This window comes from Eretmochelys imbricata, chromosome 15, assembly GCF_965152235.1.
Source record: "Eretmochelys imbricata isolate rEreImb1 chromosome 15, rEreImb1.hap1, whole genome shotgun sequence".
Taxonomy (NCBI): Eukaryota; Metazoa; Chordata; order Testudines; family Cheloniidae; genus Eretmochelys; species Eretmochelys imbricata.
Window position 1 is genome coordinate 25393803 of NC_135586.1, and position 12845 is coordinate 25406647.

At 36.3% G+C, this 12845-nt stretch overlaps 1 protein-coding gene across 7 annotated transcripts in view; it reads left to right on the forward strand.

The window, feature by feature from the left end:
• SBNO1 (strawberry notch homolog 1) overlaps window positions 1–12845 on the forward strand; it is a 43206-nt gene that overhangs the window by 17178 nt on the left and 13183 nt on the right. For all 7 annotated transcript variants that reach the window (XM_077834991.1, XM_077834992.1, XM_077834994.1 and 4 more), the window contains 14 exons: window positions 1657–1817; window positions 1997–2130; window positions 2284–2374; window positions 4865–5026; window positions 5751–5886; window positions 5966–6071; window positions 7462–7615; window positions 8779–8961; window positions 9234–9331; window positions 9494–9645; window positions 10052–10249; window positions 10614–10784; window positions 10894–11063; window positions 12473–12604. In XM_077834991.1, the coding sequence (XP_077691117.1) occupies window positions 1657–1817; window positions 1997–2130; window positions 2284–2374; window positions 4865–5026; window positions 5751–5886; window positions 5966–6071; window positions 7462–7615; window positions 8779–8961; window positions 9234–9331; window positions 9494–9645; window positions 10052–10249; window positions 10614–10784; window positions 10894–11063; window positions 12473–12604 (2048 nt within the window). The remainder of the gene's footprint in view (window positions 1–1656; window positions 1818–1996; window positions 2131–2283; window positions 2375–4864; window positions 5027–5750; window positions 5887–5965; window positions 6072–7461; window positions 7616–8778; window positions 8962–9233; window positions 9332–9493; window positions 9646–10051; window positions 10250–10613; window positions 10785–10893; window positions 11064–12472; window positions 12605–12845) is intronic.

The following is a 12845-nucleotide window of genomic DNA, read 5'->3' on the forward strand; positions in this document are numbered from 1 at the left end:
TAAATAGAACATAAATAATGACATTAAATTGCTAAAAATTTAACTTTTAATAGCTCATGGTGTTCCTAACAGGTTTAAAAAAAAATTACAGCATGATTTTAAGCAGTGTTTGAATCCCTTGGTTCATACTGCGTACAAATACAGATCTGTTGAAGGCAGACCCCCACTAAAATGTTCAAACTTTTAAGGGCAAAAGTTACCAATAAGATTGTCAATGTAGAACTCCAAGATACACAAGCAATAGAATTTCACCACATGTTGTAACTTTAAAACTGATAGTTCTTTTCCATATGCGTCCAAAAAATGTTTTGCTTTCCATTGTCACTTCATCCTGGTTGCCTTTTATTTTTCCACAGCAGGATGTGGCACCAATTTCCTCCCCTGGTCTTACCAAAAAAGTAAACCTTATCCTTTTCAGCAGCACTGTAGTAACCCACTGCTCCTAAGGCTTCTCCTTTTATTCTTGCTTTCACTGCTGCTTTCAGTTGAAGAGTTCGCTCATTGGAATAAAAAGATTTAAGAGCTACACCCATTATGGTCAGTGTGTTGGAAAGACATATGACACTTTTTCTGAGCAGTTAATGTAAAATTGCACTCCTAAGTGTATTACCTTACTGAAACGTATGTAACAGATTTTGTGGGAACCCAAGGAATGTAAGATTGTAAATCTTTATTCATCTTTTATTACAGCTCAACATGAGTGAAATACAGGAGTTTAGTTTAAGCAATTCAACATGTCACAAAACAGAAACTGGTTTTCAAATGCCCGTAAGCTCCCATATTGATGACATTGCTGTAGTCTCAACTGCTATTTGTAACCAAATGGTACAATACTTTTGAGAACATTAAGTCTATTTAAGTGACCTGCAAAGCTTTTTGGATTTTTTCTAAGAGCCCTCATATGACAGCATGTGTTTAAGTTCTCGTAACATTTTAAAAATTCTTTTTCGATCTTGTATTCCTTGGAGTGTGTGTCTTGGAAGTGCCTTTTCTCTCAGTTCATGTAACTTCATTTTTTTGTGGATTAGTGACATCACAAACCCAGTGGAACTATGTGCTAATCACTGACTAATCTGAGCTGCTCCTAGTCAGACTCTTCTCTTCCCACACTCTGTGCTATAAGATAGTTTGACCACGTACACAATCTAGCAATGTGTAAATAAAGACTGGTTGAGGAAAGCTATTTATATGTTCTTGATATGAAAACGGCAGTGATGTCGTCAGAGAGCAGAGCTTAAGTCCTTCAGGGGACTTTTCTGTGAGGGAAGGCAGAACTCAGAGCCATTAGTTTTAACTTAAAAGGGAGATTTTGAGAAAGCAGAAGTGGATCTTCATGGACCATGAGTCTTACAAGCTGAAAGTGAACAAACTCAAAAGCTTCGCAGGTCACCTTTAAATTACTTTCATTATATGAAATCGTGGATTAATGTATTCCTTTTTCTTAAAGGGACACCATTTCATATATTAAGAGCAGAAGCTGGATTCAAAAGCGCATAGGAATTTAGAGTTGTCCTGCATTTAACCTTAATCGTGAATCAAAAACACCTAGTCTTGGAAATTGTTATGGGGTTTTATCCACTTCTGAAATAACTAATGTAACGAGTGAAACTGTTCTGAATTATGTTTAGAACTACTGTTTTTTTTTCCCCAAACTAGTAAAAATTGGTCTACGTCATCCTGATCCAGTAGTAGAAACAAGTTCGTTATCCAGTGTAACCCCTCCTGAAGTATGGTATCAGACATCAATATCTGAAGAAAGTATTGATAATGGTTGGCTGTCGGCATTGCAACTTGAAGCAATTACTTATGCAGCTCAGGTATGTTGCACTATAGTATTTTTTAAATACTTTATTTTCAGAATACAAAGGTCCACTGAAGGACTAAATATTGCCTTTCAGGATCAGCTTGTGAAAGGGGGGAGGGGATAGTGTGGACTTGTCTGTTCCTGCTGGAATCTATAAATGATGCACTTTTGAAAACTTGTTTTCTTTCACAGCAACATGAAACATTCCTGCCTAATGGAGACAGAGCTGGATTCTTGATAGGTGATGGTGCTGGTGTAGGAAAAGGAAGGACCATAGCTGGAATAATCTATGAAAATTATCTGTTGGGTAGAAAAAGAGCTGTATGGTAAGTTAACGATTTGTGATGGTAAATTTTGTAGTTATTACAGTATTTAAAGTTAGTGTAAGCTTTTTTGGACAAAAGTCTTGGATTGTTGCTCTTTTGGTCTTTTGCTTCAATAATTTTACAGATTATATGCTTTTTTTGTTTTGTATCCAGGTTTAGTGTGTCAAATGATCTGAAATATGATGCTGAAAGAGACTTGAGGGACATTGGAGCAAAAAATATTTTGGTTCATTCATTAAACAAGGTGTGGAAACTTTTTACTATGTACAATTGAGGCAAACCTTTAGGTACGCTTGTGTGATGACATACATGTTACTGTTTAAAATTAATACCATTCTTAAGTTTTATGTTGAAACAAACAGGATTAATGGTGACCAGATACTCAACACAATTAATATTAACAATAAGGGGAAAGGAATGCAAGCCAAATACCTATCTTTAAAAGGGGGAACAGAAGACCTAGGGAAGTATAGACCAGTCAGTCTAACTTAAATATCTGGAAAGATACTGGAACAAATGATTAAACAATCAGTTTGTAAGGACCTGGAGGATAATGTGGTTATAAGAAGTAGCCAGCATGGATTTGTCCAGAACAGATCATGCAAAACCAGCCTAATTTCCTTCTTTTTTTTGACAGGTTTACAAGCTTAGTGGATAGGAGGGAAACAATAGAAGTGATATAGCTTGATGTTAGTAAGGTTTTTGACAGTCATAACATGTCTCTCACAAGAAAACTGGGGAAATGTGGTCTAGATAAAATTACTATAAGGTGGGTGCACAACAGGTGGAAAGACCGTACTCATAGTAATTGTCAATGTTTTGCTGTCAAACTGAGAGGATGTATCGAGTGGGGTGTCTCAGATCAGCCTCAGGTCTGGTACTGTAGTACTTTTATTAGTGACTTAGATAATGGAGTAGAGAGTATATGTATATAGTTTGCAGATGACTCCAAACTGGGAGGCGTTACAAGCATTTTGGAGGACAAGATTAGAATTCAAAAGAAGCTTGACAAATTGGAGAATTGGTCTGAATTCAACAAGATTAAAGTCAATAAATATCAGTGCAAAGTACTTCACTTAGGAAGCAAAAATCAAATGCACAACTACAAAATGGGGGAGTCGCTGGCTGTGGTAGAACTGCTGAAAAGGATTTGGGGGTTGAAGTGGATCACAAATTGAATGAATCAGCAATGTGACTTAACGGCAAAAAAGGCTAATATTCTGGGGTGTATTAACAGGAGTGTTGTAAGACACATGAGGTAATTGTCCCACTCTACTTGGCACTGGTGAGGCCACAGCTGGAAAGCAGTGTGCAATGCTGTGTGCCACATTTTAAGGAAGATGTGGACAAGCTGGAGAGAGTCCAGAGGAGAACAACAAAAATGTTTTAGAAAACCTGACCTATAGGAAAGGTTAAAAGAACTGTGCATGTTTTAATCTTGAGAGAAGATGACTGAGGGGGGACTTTGCTAAAAATCTCCAAATATGCTAAGGTCTGTTATAAAGATGGTGAACAATTGTTCACCATGTCCACAGAAGCTAGGATAAGAAGTAATGGGCTTAATCTGCAGCAAGGGAGATTTTGGTTAGATATTAGGAAAACCTTTCTAACTTTCTAAGAGTAATTAAACTCTGGAATCGGCTTCCAGGAAAGGTTGTGGAATCCTGAACATTGGAGGGTTTTTAAAAACAGGGATGGTCTAGGTTTACTTGGTCCTGCCTCAGCGCAGGGGGCTGGAGTTGATGACTTCTTGAGGTCCCTTCCAGCCCTACATTTTTTATAATTCCAAGTGACATGTAGATGTTTTTTTTTCAGTTTGGCTCTAAACCTGCAAATAATTACCCATATACACCTAACTTCTAGTCAGAAGTTAAGGGCACTATTTATGCTTGAAGTCCTTTTAGAGCTGGGCAGGGAATATTGCTTCCTTTTTTTTTTTTTTTTTTTTTGAGTTTGGCGTTTTTACTGCTTATTTTTCTTTTTAATGATAAATGGATAGCTAAAGCAGATGCCTTACTATGTAAGAGCTAAATGGTGTTACTGGTCATATTCACTGTCTGACTAAAAATGATTTTGCTTCCTCTTTTTAAAGTCTGTCAGACCAATGACTAGGAAACAGATGAGTAAATCATTGTTTTTTTAGAACGTTAAGACAATTCACTTAGTAGCCACTGTAAATAAATTTGATCTCTTGGCTAAATGCTGTATTCAACTTTTAAAAAAAAAAAAAAAAAAAAAAAGGTCTGAGTACCTGTTGACTCATGATGACACATCTTGGCTTTAAAACTCAGGGAAACCCCTAAAGGGGGGGCCTAACCTGTAAAATCTGAAACTATGGAAGATTATACCTTCCAGGATGCACTTACGAGAGCACCACCATACTATCGTCTTAACCATGTTCCCAGCTGCAAATTGGGACCTAATCCTATAAATTGAAATCACTGGTGACTTCACTGTTATGTAAGGAATGCCGAATCAGTGCTTCAATCAATGTCACTCTTTGAGCATTCACTAGATGCAGCCGATGAAGTGAGCTGTAGCTCACGAAAGCTTATGCTCAAATAAATTGGTTAGTCTCTAAGGTGCCACAGGTACTCCTTTTTCTTTTTGTGAATACAGACTAACACGGCTGCTACTCTGAAACTTGAGTTGTGAGGTGTCTCTTCTTGACTAAGATGCAGACAGACCAATTTTTGTAACTTACTAAAATGTAACTTTATCTCTTTTTTTGCAGTTCAAATATGGAAAAATTTCTTCCAAACATAATGGGAGTGTAAAGAAAGGTGTAATTTTTGCCACATACTCTTCTCTTATTGGTGAAAGTCAATCTGGTGGTAAATACAAAACCAGGTTAAAGCAGCTTCTCCACTGGTGTGGCGATGACTTTGATGGAGTTGTATCCTTTCATTTCTTAGTCTGCAAGAGAAATAATTGAACCATAATATAAAACACACCTCTTTTGTTGGAAGGCAACCTTGTACATTTTATTTACAGTTATTTTAGGAAGGATGTTTTTCATTAATTTGAAACTATACAATTTGTCAGCCACCACAGACGTTTTCTAAATGCTTTATTCAAAACATGTAGCACACTGTACATGTGACCAACTAGCAGCCTGCTTCTGGTCCTATGTTGGTGTAAATCAGGGATTGACTTCAATAGAGTTAATGAAGTTACATTGATGTAAACCAGAATGAGATCAGAATCAAGGCTTTGGTCTTTAAATAGGCAGGTTGAGCCTGGAATATGGTCATCAGAAACCTTACCTCTTGGTTAAATTGTACATAATTTCTTTCCAGTTCTTATGGCTTTTTCCTGTAAAATCTTTGGGGAAAATGCATAGTACTTCAAGAAAATTCATTCCAAAAATACATGAAAACATTATACTAAGTGTATATTTGAATCGTTTAAAATTGAATGTGTTGACATTGCTTTAAAAAAAAAGTCAAATTGTTTCTGACTGACGTCTGTGTAGAACATTTACTAATTAAAACTGATAGCTAATGAAAGTATAGAGTTTACTGCAAAAATCAATTAAAAAAAACAAAACCCTCTGCATTCTAAGTGCCCTGTACTATATTGATTGTAGGATGCATAATTATTCCTTAATTAATGTTCAGATAGTATTTGATGAATGTCACAAAGCTAAGAATCTGTGTCCTGTTGGTTCTTCAAAACCAACAAAGACAGGCTTAGCTGTATTGGAGCTTCAGAATAAACTTCCGAAGGCTAGAGTTGTTTATGCTAGTGCCACAGGTAAGTATTACTTAATACAGATGTTTAGAGAAACCTGACTTTTTATTGGCATTGGTACAGTGTGTGCTATTCCTTTCAGGTGCATCTGAGCCACGAAATATGGCATACATGAACCGTCTGGGAATATGGGGTGAAGGAACCCCATTTAGGGAATTCAGTGACTTTATTCAGGCTGTTGAAAGAAGGTAATGTAATGCGTTAAAGAATTATAGCAAGAACAGCTATAGTTGTGGCTGCATTATGGTTTCCAGTTTTCCATTTCAGCCCTGTTTTCAGTCACTTATAGTTCTCCTGAAATTCTTTCAAGCTTGTTCTGTGTCTAAAAATGAACCTTTCTTAACTTTTTTAGCAAAAAATGAAGTAAATGGAGCTTGGGTAGGGATATACTTAGTTTAAAAAAAAAAGCTAATTAACTTTCTAAAACCTACAATTGAAAGAGGTTGAGGTACAGTGGTTTTAAGTTAGAGAAGTGCAATTGGGTGTTGTGGTGAAATGTTTTTGATTTAATTGATCCTCATGAAAAGTACATAATGCACATACCCAGTACGCTTCATACAGGATAGATTTAGCTACAAAGTAAAAAGTGTAGTGAAGGGGCAAGCTGATTCTGGAGGTCTGGTGCACGGTGTATAAGGTCAACAGAAGTCCTGCTTCTTGGGGCTTTGTGGTGGTCCTTAGCCGGTTAGTTCCAGATTATGGAATTTACACTGTTCCTCATTTAATGAAAACCGGAATACCTTTTAAAGAAAATGGGCACGTCATTCCCCAGAACTTTCAAATAATAAAAAAAAATCTGGAAAGTGCCATACAAAAGAATGCAAATGTAACATTCTCTAACCATTTAATTCCCATTCACGTGGTTATAGTATTTGAAAAATACATTTCATACATTTTTTCTAAATCTTAGATCCTCTTTGTGTATCATCTTGTATTGTGTATAACAGACATTGTTCTCTATAGGGACTATACTAGTACAAACATACTATGTATTAAGTATGCAACAAAAGTGAAACTAAATATATATAGGCCTAAATTTTCAGCTAAATTAACTTCATAGTTGACTACCTTAGCCCCCGCCTGCACCTAAAGCTGTGCTGATGGTTGAAAATAGTTTAGAATACCTGGCTGCTTAAGAGCCAAATTTGGCTCTTATGCCAGTATAAATGAGAGTAACTGAATGAACAGAAAATGCACTCATTTAATACACTCTTGAGAAATGTGTATTAAAAAAATCTGTCAGATAACTGTAACTTTGGCATGAAAGTAGTGTAAGCATAAAAATGGAAAAATTACAGGATGGCTACCCATGTATGTGTTAGGTCATTCGAAAGGTAGGCTGTGTGAGAATTATCTAAACGATCGTGTTACAGGGCATATTCAAAAGAAGGCAGAGTTATGGTTGTGCATGCAGCCTGATCTCTAATATTTTCTGATTTGTGTTTAATTATACAACTCTAATGCTCACACACATTGGTTGTATGGAATACATATTCGTTTATTATTTTTCATAGTGTACTTTTTAATATGCTATTTACTTCTAAACCACTTAATACTTTGTATTTTTGTTTTATTCAGAGGTGTGGGTGCCATGGAAATAGTTGCCATGGATATGAAACTGAGAGGAATGTATATAGCAAGACAGTTAAGCTTTTCAGGTGTGACCTTCAAAATTGAAGAAGTTCTGCTTTCACAGAACTACATTAAAATGTATAATAAATCTGTGAAACTGGTAAGAATTTATTCAGTTTTTAAATCTTCATGACAGTTTGAACTGGTAGAAGCTGAGAACTTAATGGGTAGAGATCATTTTATGTCAGGCTAGGCATAGTGTCCTAATTATACAATGTATGCTGCTGTTATAGGAAAAGAATTAAATCCATTAGCTTTGCTTTAGTACGAAGGTTCCATTACATATGGCTTTTCTTTGGAGAAGGGAGTTGCTTTTACTCTGGAATAAAAAAGACTAAAAGAATTTACTTCAGAGACGTTTTTAAATGAGTCATTACAAAATCACAACAGGGTTCAAGATTTATATTCCATTACTTATTCCTAGTCTTGTGCATAACAAGTCTGAATGATTTATCACTATAAAATTCAGACTACTTAATCTTCAGAAGGAATTCTCATATAAAATTGTGTAAACTTCTAATGAAAATTTAGTTCAAATGGAGTTGAATTGTAATAAAAATACACAAAATTACTCTTAATTTTAATGAACCATCTTTACAAACAAGGGAAATTGCAGTTTCTATAATTCACTTAACTCTTGGCTATTTTAATGGACTTTTCTGGTTACTTGGCTTATATACAATAATACAATTTTTCTACATAGAAAAACAGTAGAAATTAATACCTTATATTGGATAATTGGATGGAACAAATAGTGAACATAATTGTATGTGTAAAAAACCAAGATCTATGTTGAGATATTGTTGTATTTAAATTTGCAATGAAGGCATGTTTAATGCTTTCCGAGGTCTATCTTCAAGTTTGATTTCTGAAGTACTTATCTTGAGCCAACCTTCTTGGTAAGCTTTCAAAACTTCACAGCATTAATTCTGCTGCACAAAACTATCCTGATTATAACAGCTACTTTTCATAGTTTGTCCCTAGTTTCTGGCAGGCAGGCAATTATTTATGTTTTGAGAACAAACAGTGTCTCTCTAGCTCACTCACATGAAATATTTTGCTATATACTTATTTGGTGTTGGATCTTCTGTCAGGGGACCATTTGTTGTTGTATACTCTTGTCCACTGTTGCTTTTCAATTCTAATAAGTTTGTAAAAGACTGCACATGTTTCTTTCTTTGTCTGTTACCTTCCACTGTCATTAGTAACATATCTGTCTACTTTGAAAGGTGTGATTTGTAAAATTTTTGATTTCTTCTTCAGTGGGTGAATGCCAGAGAGAAATTTCAACAAGCAGCTGATCTTATTGATGCAGAGCAACGCATGAAAAAGTCTATGTGGGGTCAGTTTTGGTCAGCCCACCAGAGATTTTTCAAGTACCTCTGCATAGCATCCAAAGTCAAAAGGGTGGTACAGCTAGCTAGAGAAGAAATCAAGAATGGGAAAGTAAGTTGTTTAAGTCTGGTAGTAGTTCAGAATGTTTTGGAAACCTCTCTAAGTGTAGTACCATCCAAATTACTTGTTCAAATGGCTTTGTTTCTAGTACTAATGTGTTTTGAAGGTGTGTGATGACATGCTTTTCAGCTTTCTGAGGTGGTTCTTGATTGTGAATCCCTGTTTGTCTAACTTACGAGAAGTAAAAATATGTTTTTTTAATCAGAATCTCAGGGCTTTGTGTTAATTGTATTCTTCTCTTCCCCCCCCCCCCCCCCCTCCAGTGTGTTGTTATTGGACTACAGTCTACAGGAGAAGCAAGAACATTAGAAGCCTTAGAGGAGGGTGGTGGAGAATTGAATGACTTTGTTTCCACAGCAAAGTAAGTCTTCCTTTTTTTGCTACCGTGTCAGTGTGTTTGAGTGAATTTTAGTGCCAAAGAATGGGGAAAAACTGAAGTCACTATATAACCATTTTTTTCCTTAACAGATGAAAATTTGGTAGAGGAACATTCATTCTTAATTTTGTTTTTTCTTAAACACAGAGGAGTATTGCAGTCTCTCATTGAGAAGCACTTCCCAGCTCCTGACAGGAAGAAGCTTTTTAGTTTGCTGGGAATAGATTTGACTGCTCAAAGTAATAACAATTCACCTAGGGACAGTCCTTGCAAGGAGAACAAAATAAAGAAACGGAAAGGTAAAGTGTAAGCTGCTATTTTTATGTATTTGCTATACTATTGAGGTAATGGCAGCACTTAAGAGAATTGCACAGAATAAGATTCTTTGTAGAATAATCTTTTTGTGGGTGGCAAATGGAAACGATTGGGACAGCTAATGGAATCTGGTTATTGGAGGACCAAATCTTGCACCTTCTATCTGTTTGATACTATAGATATGCAGGAAAGTTGCAACCTTTGTGAGTCACCAAAAAACTTAAAGATCTAAAATTTAAATTCATGTGCTTTCAGTTACGATTCACTGAAAAGCCCCATTTCAGTACTAAGGCTCTATTTTTTTCCTAGTCACTGCAGAGGTATGAAAACAGATTGTGAAAAATAGACTACAGATCTCTAAATCAGTGTTCTTATTTTGGGGGAAAATAGGTGAGGAAATAACTAGAGAAAACAAGAAAGCTCGTAAAATAAGTGGCCTAGCTGGGAGCAGTTCCGATGAGAGTGAAAGCGACTCTGATGCCTCAGACAATGAAGAAAGTGACAATGAGAGCTCTAAATTTTTGAGTTCTGGAGATGATGATGACTTCAACCCATTCAGAGATGAATCTAGTGAGGACGATGAAGATGGTAAGATAATGTGGATACTCTTCCTTAAGTATTTAGCTGTATTTCTGAATATTACATGTCAAATATAATTTTATTTAACACTTCAGTGTGAGACAAAATAGAGGACATTTGTTATAAATGTATAATCTGAAGAAGTAGGTCCTGAAATTAAATAGTTCTAAAATTGTTGTTTTATGCTTAGTGGTTTACCTATGATAGCTGTACTTGACCATATCTTTTAAAAGCATTTTTTAAACTGCTTTTTTGACCTAGAATTTAACTAACTGGAAGATATGTAGAATTTGTGATTGTCCTTAGGAAAGTTAATTTTTTTGAAAATGGGGAAGTGTCTTGACTAGTTACTTAATATTTTCTTTAACTTCAGACCCCTGGTTAATTAGAAAAGACCATAAGAAAAATAAAGATAAGAAAAAGAAGAAAAGTATAGACCCAGATTCCATTCAGAGTGCCTTATTAGCTTCTGGTCTTGGATCAAAACGACCTAGCAGTTTTTCTTCCGTTGCTGTTACCACTGCTTCTAGTACCAATACATCAGGTATGAATGAGGTTTGGAATTCTTTGGAGTCTCTCTACTTTTTCCCAACAATTGCAAAGCATTTAAAAAAGCGTAATTTCTTAAGGAATTTTTTGTCTTTACATTTCAGCTAACAGTAATACTAACAGCAGCTTTGTAACAAGTCAAGATGCTGTTGAAAGAGCCCAGCAGATGAAAAAAGAATTGCTTGATAAACTGGAAAAACTAGCCGAAGACCTTCCTCCTAATACTTTGGATGAACTTATAGATGAACTAGGTGGTCCTGAGAATGTGGCTGAGGTAGGTCCAGTGTGACTATTGCAAGTGAAGAATTTTTTGTTTCCCTCCATTTCGCTCAATATTTACATGTATTTTAGAAATCTGGTTGTGGTATTACTATTTTTCAAGATATGTAGTGATGTGAGCTGCATATTAGAGGTTTAAGCTGATAAGTAAGTCCATTAGACTTGCAGGTCCTTATAACTCCAAACGCTATAGAACGAAATGTAAAGACTGGTGAAGAGAAGGGATCTCAATAGATAAGGACTGGGAAAAACTGTCTATGATTTGATTTTTCTGTTTTTCTCATTGGGTGAGAAATGCTGGCTTCTGTCTGTCTTTGTACTGTTGCTTAATTTCCTGACTAGTTAGCTAAAGCTGATATACTGTGTGTAGCAATGTATGATTGTGCCATTCTCCTTTTAACTCCAGGTTTCTCTCCCGAAGTCCAGGCAGGGAAGACCCAGAGTGGAGTTGAGGACCAGGGAGGGCATGTGTGTAAAGCTTCACATAAGGGACAACACTTTTACCCACCAGCACTAAGAACATTTCTCCTGTAGGCTATCTGTCTGTCCTGCAGGAACATTCTTTGTTCCCTTAGTTCAGAAGAGACCCTGTTACTTTCAGTGAATTTCTTTGGAGTTCTAGTTCCTTTTTTTCCCTTCACAGCTTTCCATACTTCCATTTGCTAAATACTATGTCTTGTCTACATGAACGATTAGATCATGGCAAGCTAGTGTGTGAATCTACCTTGCACTACTAGCCAGTCGCAGTCTAGCTGTCCACGGACAATGCACATCAGCAGGGTGTTTTGTTAACGTGTTTTGAGCTAGTTCTGTTTCAGAGGGGACCAATCTAGATCAAAGCACTCTGTTAACATGCTTAGTTCTGCTATGAGTGCAGTTGGACTGGACTAGATGACCTCTCGAGGTCCCTTCCAGTCTTATGATTCTGGGATTCTATGCGTGAGGAGGGTGCACACAGACCATGGCAGGCTATTGCAGGGTAAATTTACACTGCACTTGCTGCTGAATTGGTTTTGTAGGCAAGGTCTTAGACTTACGAGTTCCATGACTTGACTACAGTAACAGTGAAATCCTCTAGCTACTAATGATGCCTTCATTATCAGACAATAAAAAATACTAAGATTGGTGGTCCTCCATCCCTTCCACATAACCTCTGCTTTATTGGATTGCCTTTTTGATTCCCAAGGTTATTCCAAAATAGGAGTATTGTGCGCTGCTCAGTATTGCATCAGTCGGGCAGCTTCAGGTATAAAATGTATCTTGGTCTTTGGATACTTGCAGTGAATTGTTTGCTGTCTTCTAAGGACAGTGTGTGAATAAATAGCACTGATGTTTGAAGTAATTTCATGTTCTATCATTTCAGCACCTCTACGATAAGGTTAAAAATATTCCTTTGTTTTAAAGATGACAGGCCGCAAAGGGAGAGTTGTAAGCAATGATGATGGCAGTATATCGTATGAGTCAAGGTCTGAACTTGATGTGCCTGTTGAAATTCTAAATATCACAGAAAAGCAGAGATTCATGGATGGAGACAAGGTAAACTACTTCTATGTAACTTCAAGGAATTGTTTTATGTTGGAGAAATTATAGCAGGTCTGTCCACAAGCAGTAGGCACTAGACTGTTAAAATGTGCAGTTCCAACCACAGTCTTAGCAGCACAGTATAATAGAAATTAACTGATCTACAGAATCATATACCCATTTTACTCCTAAAAGCTCTGTCAAATACATGACTTTTATGGAATGTCCTGAAGGTCAACAGGCTTTTTCAGCTGGG